This window comes from Orycteropus afer, unplaced genomic scaffold (genome assembly GCF_000298275.1).
Source record: "Orycteropus afer afer isolate SDZICR_OR568_19922 unplaced genomic scaffold, OryAfe1.0 scaffold00196, whole genome shotgun sequence".
Taxonomy (NCBI): Eukaryota; Metazoa; Chordata; class Mammalia; order Tubulidentata; family Orycteropodidae; genus Orycteropus; species Orycteropus afer.
In genome coordinates, this window is record NW_006921783.1 from 6,547,212 (window position 1) to 6,558,282 (window position 11,071).

Consider the following 11,071-nt stretch of genomic DNA (forward strand, 5'->3'; position numbering starts at 1 on the left):
AGCCACAGTAGTCAAAACAGCCTGGTATTGGTATGATGACAGACATGTAGATCAGAGGAACAGAACTGAGAACCCACAAACAGATCCATCCACCTATGGTCAGCTGATCTTTGACAGAGAGCCAAAATCCATGACATGGAGAAGACATAGTCTCTTTAACAAATGGTGCTGGCAAAACTGAGTATCTATTTGCATAAAAATGAAACAAGATCCATACCTCACACCATACACAAAAACTAACTCTAGTTGGATCAAAGACTTAAACGTAAAATCTAGAACTGTAATGTTCACCAAGGGAAAAAATTGGGGCAACCTTAGCAGCCCTAATTTATGAAGCAAACAGATTATCAAGTGTAACTCAAAATGCACAAATAGCCGAAGATAAACTAAATGATTGGGACCTTCTAAAAATTAAATTCTTATGCACATCAAAAGACTTCTCCAAAAGACTATAAAGAGAACCTACAGATTGGGGAAAATACTTGGCAATGACTTATTTGATAAGGGACTTATCTCTAAAATTTACAGAAAACTCTAACACCTCAACATTGAAAAGACATACAATCCAATTAAAAAATGGGCAGAAGACATGAATAGACACTTCACCAAAGAAGATAATCAGGCAGCCAACAAACACACAAAGAAATGTTCACAATCATTAGTCTTTAGAGAGATGCAAATCAAAACATCTCATCCCAGCACTAATAGCAAAGTTCAACAAGACAGAAAATAACAAATCCTGGGGAGGATGTGGAGAGATTGGGACTCTCATACACTGCTGGTGGGACTGTAAAATGATAAAACCATGGTGGAAATCAGTATGGTGATTCTTTAAAAAGCTGGAAATAGAAATACCATTTGATCCAGCAATCTCATTATTAGATATATGTCATAAACAAGTAAAAGCCAGGACACAAATAGGTATATATACATCCATGTTCATCACAGCCCTATTTACAACAGCAAAAAGATGGAAACAACCTGAGTGTCTGTGGTAGTTCAGTTTGTGTGTCAACTTGGCTGGGCCTGGTTAAGTGGCTGGGCAGCTAGATGTAATATTTCCCATGATGAGACTGGTAATCAACTCCATGGTGGAATCTCCTTTGAGCAGCTAAGTAGCTGCCTTAGAGAATGTGGTCTGCTTCCTGTACATAAGCAGAATCCTTGGGGAATGGTTTCTAGCTTATGGCATGCTTGAACCCTGCATGTAGCCATGTTGTTGTTCAGCAGCAGCCTACCATGCTCTGCTGACTCTGGGACTTCCAATGGACTTGAGTTAATGGCCTGCTGTGCGGTTTGGTAACATCAGGACTGTGCCTTTTTACTTGTCAACCTTGGGTTTGTCAGTCTCAGTAGCCAGCAACTGTCTGAGTGAAAAAAAGCCTCTAGCTTCAGTGGACTGGGAGCTGGAGGCAGAGCTGAAACCCAAGGCTGAGGGGCTTTCACTTAGCCCCTAGAACTTGGCACTTTGAACTTGGACTTAAAGCCTCCAACTTATAAGAATAAACTCCTGTTTGTTTAAGCCATCCCATTTGTGGTATATTCTTGTCAGAGCAGTACTAGGTAACCAGAACACGTCCATCAACTGAGGAGTGGATAACCAAACCGTAGTACATACACATAATAGAATACTATGCAACACTAAAGAATAATGTAGCATCTGCAAAACACCACATACCATGGATGAACTTAGAGGACATTATGCTGAGTGAAATAATTCAATCACAGAAGGACAAATATTGTATTAGTCCACTATTGTAAAAAGTCAAGGAAAAGTTTATACATGGAAGGAAATTTTCTTTGTTGGTTACCAGGGATGGAAACACACACACACACATATATATACACACACACACATACACATACCCCAAAGATTATTAGTGGTTATCAGAGGTCGGAGGGAGGAGGGAAAGGGGAAGCTTTTGTTTGCAGGGCACTGAGTTTATGCTGATGGTGGTCAAATATTTTGGAAATGGATATCAATAATGGTGACACTACATGAAAAAATGTCACTAATGTCTCTGAGCTATAAACAGAAGTTGTTATGTTGATGAATGTTTTCTTGTATATTTTTTTACCACAGAAAAGTAAAAAAATTAAAATAAAAAACTTATACTTACAGACCAATACCTTTTATGAATGTTGTTGTTGTTGTTATGTGCCGTCGAGTCAGCCCTGACTCATAGCGACCCCTCCTTGGGTTTCCGAGGCAGTATCACTACGGAAGTAGGATTTCCCAACCTTCCTTCCGAGGAGTGGCTGGTGGGTTTGAACCGCCAGCCTTCTGGTTAGCAGTCAAGTGCCTTAGCCACTATGCTACCAGAGCTCCCCCTTTTATGAATATAGATGCAAAAATCCTCAACAAAATACTAGCAAACTGAATCCAATAGCATATTAGAAGGACTATACATCATGTCCTAATGGAATTTATCCCAAGAATACAAAGGTGACTTAGCATAAAAAAAATAAATGTAATACACATTAACAGAACAAAAGGGAAAGAAAAACACATGATCATTTCAATTGATAAAGAAAAGGTATTTGCACAAAATCCAATACCCTTTTCATGATGAACACCCAGAAAACTAGAAATAGAAGGGAAATTCCTCAACATGAGAATTACTTAATACCACTGAATTATACACTTAAAAATGACTAAAAAGTCAAAATTTTTGTTATATATATTTTACAATTAAAAAAAAATTAATCTGAAAACAACTATATTTAATTATTGTTAGTTTTTTTTAATTTCACCAACAAAAACTGCCTTTTAGCCCGAAGGCCTAATATAACTTAGCTGGCCCTTTATAGTGTACTGACCTCTGAGACTGATGGTTACAGAATAGCAATTCAGAACCATACATGCTTATGTGCTAACATACCAAATAATAACAAAATCCCACCTCAGAACAAGGCACCTGGTGTACAAGTTAATGTGCTCCAGCCACAATTTCCAGCTGGGCTCCTATTTTGGTTAGGGGAGCACCTCTGAACTTTTTGATCTTAGGACCCTTTACACTCTTAAATATTACTAAGAATCCCTAGAGCGCTTTTGTTTTTATGGGTTATACATATTGCTATTTTACCAAATCAGGAATTAAAACTGAGAAATCTCAAAAATATTTATCCATCTAAAATAACAATAAATCCACTTCATGTTGTTGTTGATTCCAACTCACAGTAACCCCATGTAACAAAGAACTGTGAAAAAGAGTTTTCTAGGCTAAAGAAATCTTTACTGAAGCAGATCACCAGGTTTTTTTTTTCCCACAGAGCTGCTGGAGGGGTTCAAACCACCAACAGTTCAGTTAGCAGCCAAGCACTTAATTAACTATTATACTACCTGGGCTCTGTCATGGTAACATAAGTAACATTTAAAAATAAAAATTAACTATTATATTTTCAAAGAAAACAATTAGTGAGAAGATGGCACTGTTTTATATATTTACAAATCTCTTTAATGTCTAGTTTAAACAAAGACAGCTGGATTCTCATATTTGCTCCTACATTCAATCCATTACAGACACTTGTCCTGGTTGAAGCACAAGAAAATCCAGCTTCACACATGTATGTAAACTGGAAAAGGGAGGGGTATTTTCACAGTTTTTACAGGTAACTGTGGATATTCTTTTTTGACACTACACTAAAACTAGACAAATAGTATTTTCTTAAAAGTCAGTTGCAATGTACAATCTGAAATGTTTTGTACTTGGTGGCATTAAAGTATAGCTTATCATGCATTTTGAATGGATCTTTTTTTAACCTAGGCATGATTTTGTGACATATGCATTGAGCATTTAGAAAAAATTGGTCCAATGACTTATACAGATCCTCCCAATGTAAACAAACTACATTATATAATATCAAGTAATCATGTTCTTTAATTTCACCACCAAGCTAATCAGAAAAGTCTTTAAATATTGGGAAGCTGTCAAGCTTACAATAGTGGATACAAGTTTTCCAAAATTTTAATTTTTACTTCAAAGCCAGAAATTTATCTACTGTCAATTTTTCTCTTGAAGTCACAGGTTCACTTTGTTCATTTTTGATAAAAGACCTTAAATACCAAAATCTAATCAACTGAAGCTTAACTGTCAATTATTCTTTGACATAAAAATGGTGTTCACAATCTCAATCTTAAGTGTTTTTCTGGAGTCAGCCACCATATAGAAGTATTATAAGTAATTCCTATTTTATCACACAAAATATTAAAGAGACATGTACTCAAGGTCAAGAATTAATAATATTAATTTTTAATGCTTCATAAAGCATAGTTCTAAGTAAAACTGCTTTTCTTTCCAGCATGTAGATGGTGGTGAAGAATCCAACGACCACTACTAATTTGGCACCACTGCCTCAACTCACGCTAAGAGACCAGCAGTTGTATCCACCATTGTTTCTAAACCATTAGTGCAAATGTGAACATGGTGAAATAGGTAAATAACACCTAAGTGTTATTATAAAAATAGATTTGACTTCATGGACCCTATGAAAGGGTCTTAGAGATACCAGGAGCATACAGATAATCCTTATTTCCAAATGGTCTTGTTAAATTACAGAAACAAAACAAAACAATAAGACCAAATAGATTTTGTTAACATTGATTTTCATCTTGAATTCAGCATCTGATTATGGAGTTGTAAAGTTAAGGGCTCTGGCTTGAGCCAATTAAAAGAACATGTGTACTTCTGCTTCTCTATTTTTATCATCTTCTAAAATCATCTCAGGCAACAAATTGTAAGTATGCCAGCTCTCAGGAGGTTTTATGCTAGATTTGTATGAAACAAAAATCAAACTCATTTCACTCTTAAAAAAAAAAAAAAAAAAAAAAACTTCAATCAGAGAATTAATATAAAAGCAATCATGCTTCTTGATGATGTTTTCAGTGGGACAAACCCATTCTTATAGGTTCTATAATTATAAAAGTTTCAAAGGAAAAGCAGGAAAGGTAATAAATGGGATGGGGGCCTAAATGAGCAACAGCAGGTGTGATGACCCTTACCTAACATCCTTTCCCACGGTCATAGCAGCAATCACTTTCTTCACAGCTTCCTTCCTCTTTTCTTTCTTTTCATTGTTGAGTTCAGCCTTTAATTCAAAGATTTCTCCTATAAGGGACAGAATAGCCATGTTAGGTTCCAGCACCAAAGAACCAGTGAGAAATGTGGCACTATGTAGTAACTAAAACCAAGACAGGTGGCCAGAGGCAGGGAGGCAATTCAAATAAGATTATCAAAAAATTATAATATTGGTAAAATTCAAAGCCAGAGAAATATTAACCTGACCCACTGATAGGACACGACCAATAAACTTTCAAAATATCTTCTGAAGTTATGGCTGGATAAGGCACAATCTAGATCTTTAGGAACCTTCCAAAACCAAAAACCAAACTCACTGCTGTCAAGTCAGTTCCGACTCATAGTAACCCCTCCTTGGGTTTCCAAGGCAGTATCTCTACGGAAATAGATTGCCCAGTCTTCCTTCTGAGGAGTGGCTGGTGGGTATGAACTGCCAGCCTTCTAGTTAGCAGTCAAATGCCTTAGGCACTATGCCACCAGAGTTCCCTCTTAGGAACCTTAGGAGTAAGAAAAAGCAAATCTCATATCTAACTACAGTGGAGAGAGCCATATTTCAGGGATGATATCTATTAGCATTTCAAGATCCTGAGAAGAAAATAAATAAAAGCAGAGAATAGGCTTACAAATCAAGGTTTTCAAACCAGAAGAGACTCCAGATATCTCATTCTCACATATTCCCCTACCTTTACAGGTAAAGAACTATGGTTCAAAAGTCACAGAATGAATTAGTGACAGAACTGGGCTTAGAACAATGTCTCCTGACTCTCCAATCCAGAGGTTCTCAATCTTGGCCACACCATAATACTAACTGGGAAGTATTTAAAAACAACAATGCTCAGGCTCCACTCTAGAAACCAAATAAATCAGAGTATGTAGAAGCAGAACTCCTACATTCGTATTTTAAAAGCTACAAGTGATTCTTATGAACAGCCAACTTTAAGAATCAAGGCTCCAATCAATAATTTAAGAAGTTAATGGACTTTCAACCACCCTGACAGAGCAAGTTGTTGAACCTATAGGCTCAGGACCATAGTTTTGGGGGATATCAAGCTCAACTGGCATAACATACTACATCCTACTTTGATGAGTAGCGACTAGGGTCTTAAAAGCTTGCAAGAGGCCACCTAGATGCAACAACTGGTCTCTTCTCATTTGCAGCAAAGAAGAATGAAGAAAACCAAAGACACATGGGAACAATTAGCCCAAGGGATTAGTAGATTATGCAACCCTCAGCCTACATGACCATGAGAACTAATGTTACCCGACTAGTACTGCAGCCATTCAGAAAGGGATCAGTGCAGGAGATCCTAGATGGAGTGGGAGAAAAATGCTGAACAAAATTCAAAATTATTAAAAAAAAAAAAAAAAAAACAGGCTTACTGGTCTGATAGAGACTGGTGAAACCCCCCAGAACTATGGCCTCTAGTCACCCTTCAGGCTTGGAATTGAACTCACTCTTGTGGCTTCTAGTTAAACAAACAGGGATATAAAGTGAACATTTAACACTAGGTAGGTACACTCACTAGAATAATCAATCATGGGAGATCAGAAGGGCAGTATTTGCATAGGGAGATGGATCATAGGGAAGGAATGCATATGAAAGAAGGAGACAGAGAAAAGGTAACTACAGGGAGAAAGTGGGAAGAGGGCCGTTACATTATGGGGATTGCAATCAACATCATGAAACAAAATGTATATGAACTGCTATATGGAAAATGAATTCTCTCTGTAAACTTTCACCCAAATCACAATAAAAATAAAATAAAACAGAAGTTAATGGGCTTTAAGGTCCCATCCTACTCAATCAATCTAACAAGAATACTCTTGAAGCTTACACCAGAGTCCTTTCTAAAGCTACAAACTTGCTCAGTCCCTGCACTGTGAAATGCCAGGGGCTATCACCACTATTCAAAGGCTCAGCTCCAGGAGGCTGGAACTAAATTTAAAAAAAAAAAAAATGAAGAAGAAGGTAACTCAATGAAGTGAAAAGACAACCTACAGATTGGGAGACAGTTTTTGAGCACCATATATTAGGTTAAGAGCTTAGTATCTAAAAATAAATATATATAAAATTTCTACAAGTAACAACAAAAAGAAACACTACCCAATCAAAAAATGGGCAAAGGACCTGAACAGACAGTTCACCAAATTCAATATTCAAATGGTCAATAAGCACATGAAAAGCCATTGTTGTTGTTGTTATGTGCCGTCGAGTCAGCCCTGACTCATAGTGACCCCTCCTTGGGTTTCCGAGGCAGTATCACTACGGAAGTAGGATTGCCCAACCTTCCTTCCGAGGAGTGGCTGATGGGTTTGAACAGCCAGCCATCTGGTGAGCAGTCAAGTGCCTTAGCCACTACACTACCAGAGCTCCCGAAAAGCCACTAGGGAGATGCAAATCAAAAGCACAGCATCAACTCACCCCCATTAGAATTGCAATGATCCCAAAACCGGAAAACAAGTGCTAGTGAGGTTGTGGATAAATGTGAACCCTCACGCATTGGTGGTGGGAATGTAAAATGGTACAGCTGATTCCAAAAGAAAACTATTATTTTGGGCAGTTTAGTAGTTCTTCAAAAAGCTGAACATAGAATTAACCATATAAGCCAGTAATTCCAATTCTAGGTATACATCCAGGAAAAGTGAAGGCAGGATCTCAAACAGAAACCCATACACTGTGTTCATTACAGCACTTTTCATGATAGTCAAAAACTAGAAACCAAAATGTCCATCAACACATGAATGGATACGCAAAATATGGTATATATACACATACAGTGGAATATTAAGCAGCTATAAGAGAAATGAAGTTCTGTTCCATGCCACAATGTGGATAAACCCTGAAAACATGTTGAGCGAAATAAGTCAGTTGCAAAAGGACAAATATTGTATGATCTCATTTATATCAAATAAGCTGTTGTTCTTAGTTGCTGTTGAGCTGATTGCAAATCATGACAACCCCGTGTGTTGAGTAGAACTGCTCCATAAGGTTTTCAAGTGTGACCTTTCAGAAGAAGATCATCAGGCCTGTCTTCCAAGGCTCTTCTGGGTAGGTTTGAATTGCCAACCTTTCGGGTAGAGCACTTAACTATTTGTGCAGGCCAGGAAAAAAGCAAATATATAGAAATCAAAGATTATTAATGGTAACCAGGTATCAAAGGGAAGGGAAAGAGTTTTTCTGAGACCTTGGGGGGTGAGGGTGGGCATTGTGTTTATATTAATGGTAATGGAATATTTTGGATGAGGATAACAATGGCAGCACAACAGGAAAAACATAATCAACATCAATGACTTGTAAATGTGTAAATTGTTACACCATTCACTCTCTCTGTTGTTTCATTAATGTCCATTGTCAACTAGGTAAACAAATTAATGTTACAAAATCACTGTTTCATTTAATTGACAGCTGCAAAAACAGCACAACCAGGAAAACTAGGCCTCTTAAAGTGCCATTCTCCTCCACACTAAGTCCTATGCTGCCAAACTCCAGCTATTATGGTTCCCATCATTTATTTCTGGAAACAGTAAAGGACAAACACCAGGGTTTCAAAAAGTATGAATCAGGAATAGCAGCAGGAATAGCAGAATCAAAACTGGATGTAACTGAAATTATTCCAATAGCATTAAGTTTAAGGAATATGTTCCGGTAGCTTTTCTGGTAGATACTGCAGGAAGCAAAAGGAACACAGTTTATCTTATTTTTAAATGTGTTATTTACCCAGCAGTGCTTCAATCTGTAAGTCTCAAACTTTTATAAATCCCTGAATAAAACAAAGTTACCAGGAACCCTTCTAAGAGGTTTAAAGGGATAGGTGAGCTTTAATTACATCCCCGCTCATCTGAGCAAGTAAAATGTTAACAGAAAAAAACAATATACTCCTTTCAGAATGGTAAGAAAATCAGAGAGAGCTGAAAATGAATGACAAACCTAAATGAGGACATTCTTTAAAAAAAAAAAAAACTGGCCTGCATTTTTGAAAAATGCCATTATCCTACAAGACACTGAGGAACTACTCCAGATTAGAGGAGACAAAATTTAGAGACCAGGCAACAAATGTAACACATGATCCTGAACTAGATCCAAGACTAAGGGATAACGTTTACATTAAAGCCATATTGAGACTCTGAATAAGGTCTGTAGAGTAGGTGGTCATGATGTATCAATATAAAATTTCCTGATTTTTGATAACTGCATTATGGTTATGTAAGAGAATTTCATTGTTCTTAGAAAACATCTACTGACATATATAGGGCTAAAAAGTAAAAAGGCATGATGTCTGTAGCTTACTGTTAAATGGTTCAGGAAAAAAAAAATACATACCTACATTAAAGAAAATAATAAAGTAAATGTACCAAAATGTTAACAGTTGGAGAATCCTGCAATTTTTAAGACTGAAATTATTTCAAAATAAGAGTTTTAAAAAATATAAGCAGGGGGCAAGAGAAGAAGCACCAGAACATTTTCTAGGAAACTTAAGCATATCTATCCTTCTGTCATTTCTGATACATGTCTTCTGTTCCAACAGAGAATTCTAAATTAGCTGCTTAATTATATCAATAATTAGTGACTTTCAACCTTGTCTACATACTGTAATTGCCGGAGGATATTTAAAATAATACAGATCTCACTCCCAGAGATCCTGATTTAATTGGTCTGAGGTATGACCCGAGTTTGGGTTTTTTTTAAAGTACTCAGATTATGGTACTATGTGGCCAAGATAATCATTGTTAGCTGGTTGATTTGATTAGGAGGAGGAAAAAGGAAAAAAGATAAAAAGCTCCTTGAATAAAGTTGCAGTATATATAAAATGCTTTGCCTCACTGAGTATCCCTCCTTGGCTCCACTCAAATCTTTTCTCCCTATCCTTTTTTACTTATACCCCACAAAAGCCATTGGCCCCGTGCCATTCATTCAACTCTTTCTGACTTTCTTACCATTCTGAAAACTGTATATTCTTCTTTCTTCTGTTAATATTTTATGTGCTCTGGTGAGTAAGAGATTGTCTATGATATAAATGAGGTAGATCTACATGGAGAGTATGAAAGTATCAAGTTTCTTACACTGTTTTGCATGATCTCTTTTCTGTTAATGACAATTTTTTTTTTTAAATCATATGTATTAATATAAAATCAAACCCACAGCTGATGAATTGATTTCAACTCATAGCAACTCCATAGAGTCCTATAGGGTCTCCAAGGCTGTAAATCATTCAGAAGCAGACTGCCACACCTTTCTCCTGAAGAGCTGCTAGTGGGTTCAAACTGTTAGGCTTTTGGTTCGCAGCCGAGCACTTTAACCACTGCATCACCAGAGCTCCTTTGTATTAATATAGGCATATGTAGAACATATAAAGACTAAGAGGATACCTTGGGAATGAAAACAAATACAGAGGGAGCGAACTGTCATGTTTACTTCTACATGTCTATGTTGCTTTCATAATATTTGTTACAAAAATTTTTAAGTAAAAAAGAGAAAATAAACATGCTTCTTCCTCTTTGACCTTTTCAGATCTGTCAGTCCTCAGTGGATCAATGCTGATTTCAAATAGTCATCCCTCTTTCTCTAAAACAGAACCTTCAAGTCAAAATGATATGCACCACAACCCTATACTACTTTAACAATCTACTCAAATACACTTACTTGTAGAAGCAGTAGATGATCTTTAATGAGGCTATCCATGACGTGTTTGAAAAGATCAGGAAGATTCTATCTGGGACAGTCTTTCACTATAACTATTGAAAAATCTCAAAGTTTTGATCAGGTTCTCATACTTAACATTTTTTTAATATTTAATTTTATTTTTGGTGACAAATATACACAGCAAAATCATACTTACCCTTTTTATTGGTTGTGAAATACTTGGAGTCAGTCATGGTTTTGGATCTTTAATGTGCACCTACAATGAAAAAAGAATTTCTTTATCCAAGTTATATATGTCCAGCAAGGCATCCAATTAGTAAGGGGGAAAAAAAAGCCATTGTGTACCATATTT

At 36.6% G+C, this 11,071-nt stretch overlaps 1 protein-coding gene across 1 annotated transcript in view; it reads right to left on the reverse strand.

Annotated features, from left to right (window-relative positions):
• The window catches only part of AP2B1 (adaptor related protein complex 2 subunit beta 1), a 171,184-nt gene extending 160,232 nt beyond the window's left edge, over positions 1–10,952 (reverse strand). Inside the window, exons 1-2 of the mRNA XM_007947936.1 lie at positions 10,916–10,952; positions 5,003–5,108 (exon numbers count right to left, since the gene is read on the reverse strand). Of these exons, the coding sequence (XP_007946127.1) occupies positions 5,003–5,108; positions 10,916–10,952 (143 nt within the window). The remainder of the gene's footprint in view (positions 1–5,002; positions 5,109–10,915) is intronic.
• Positions 10,953–11,071: the final 119 nt, after the last annotated feature.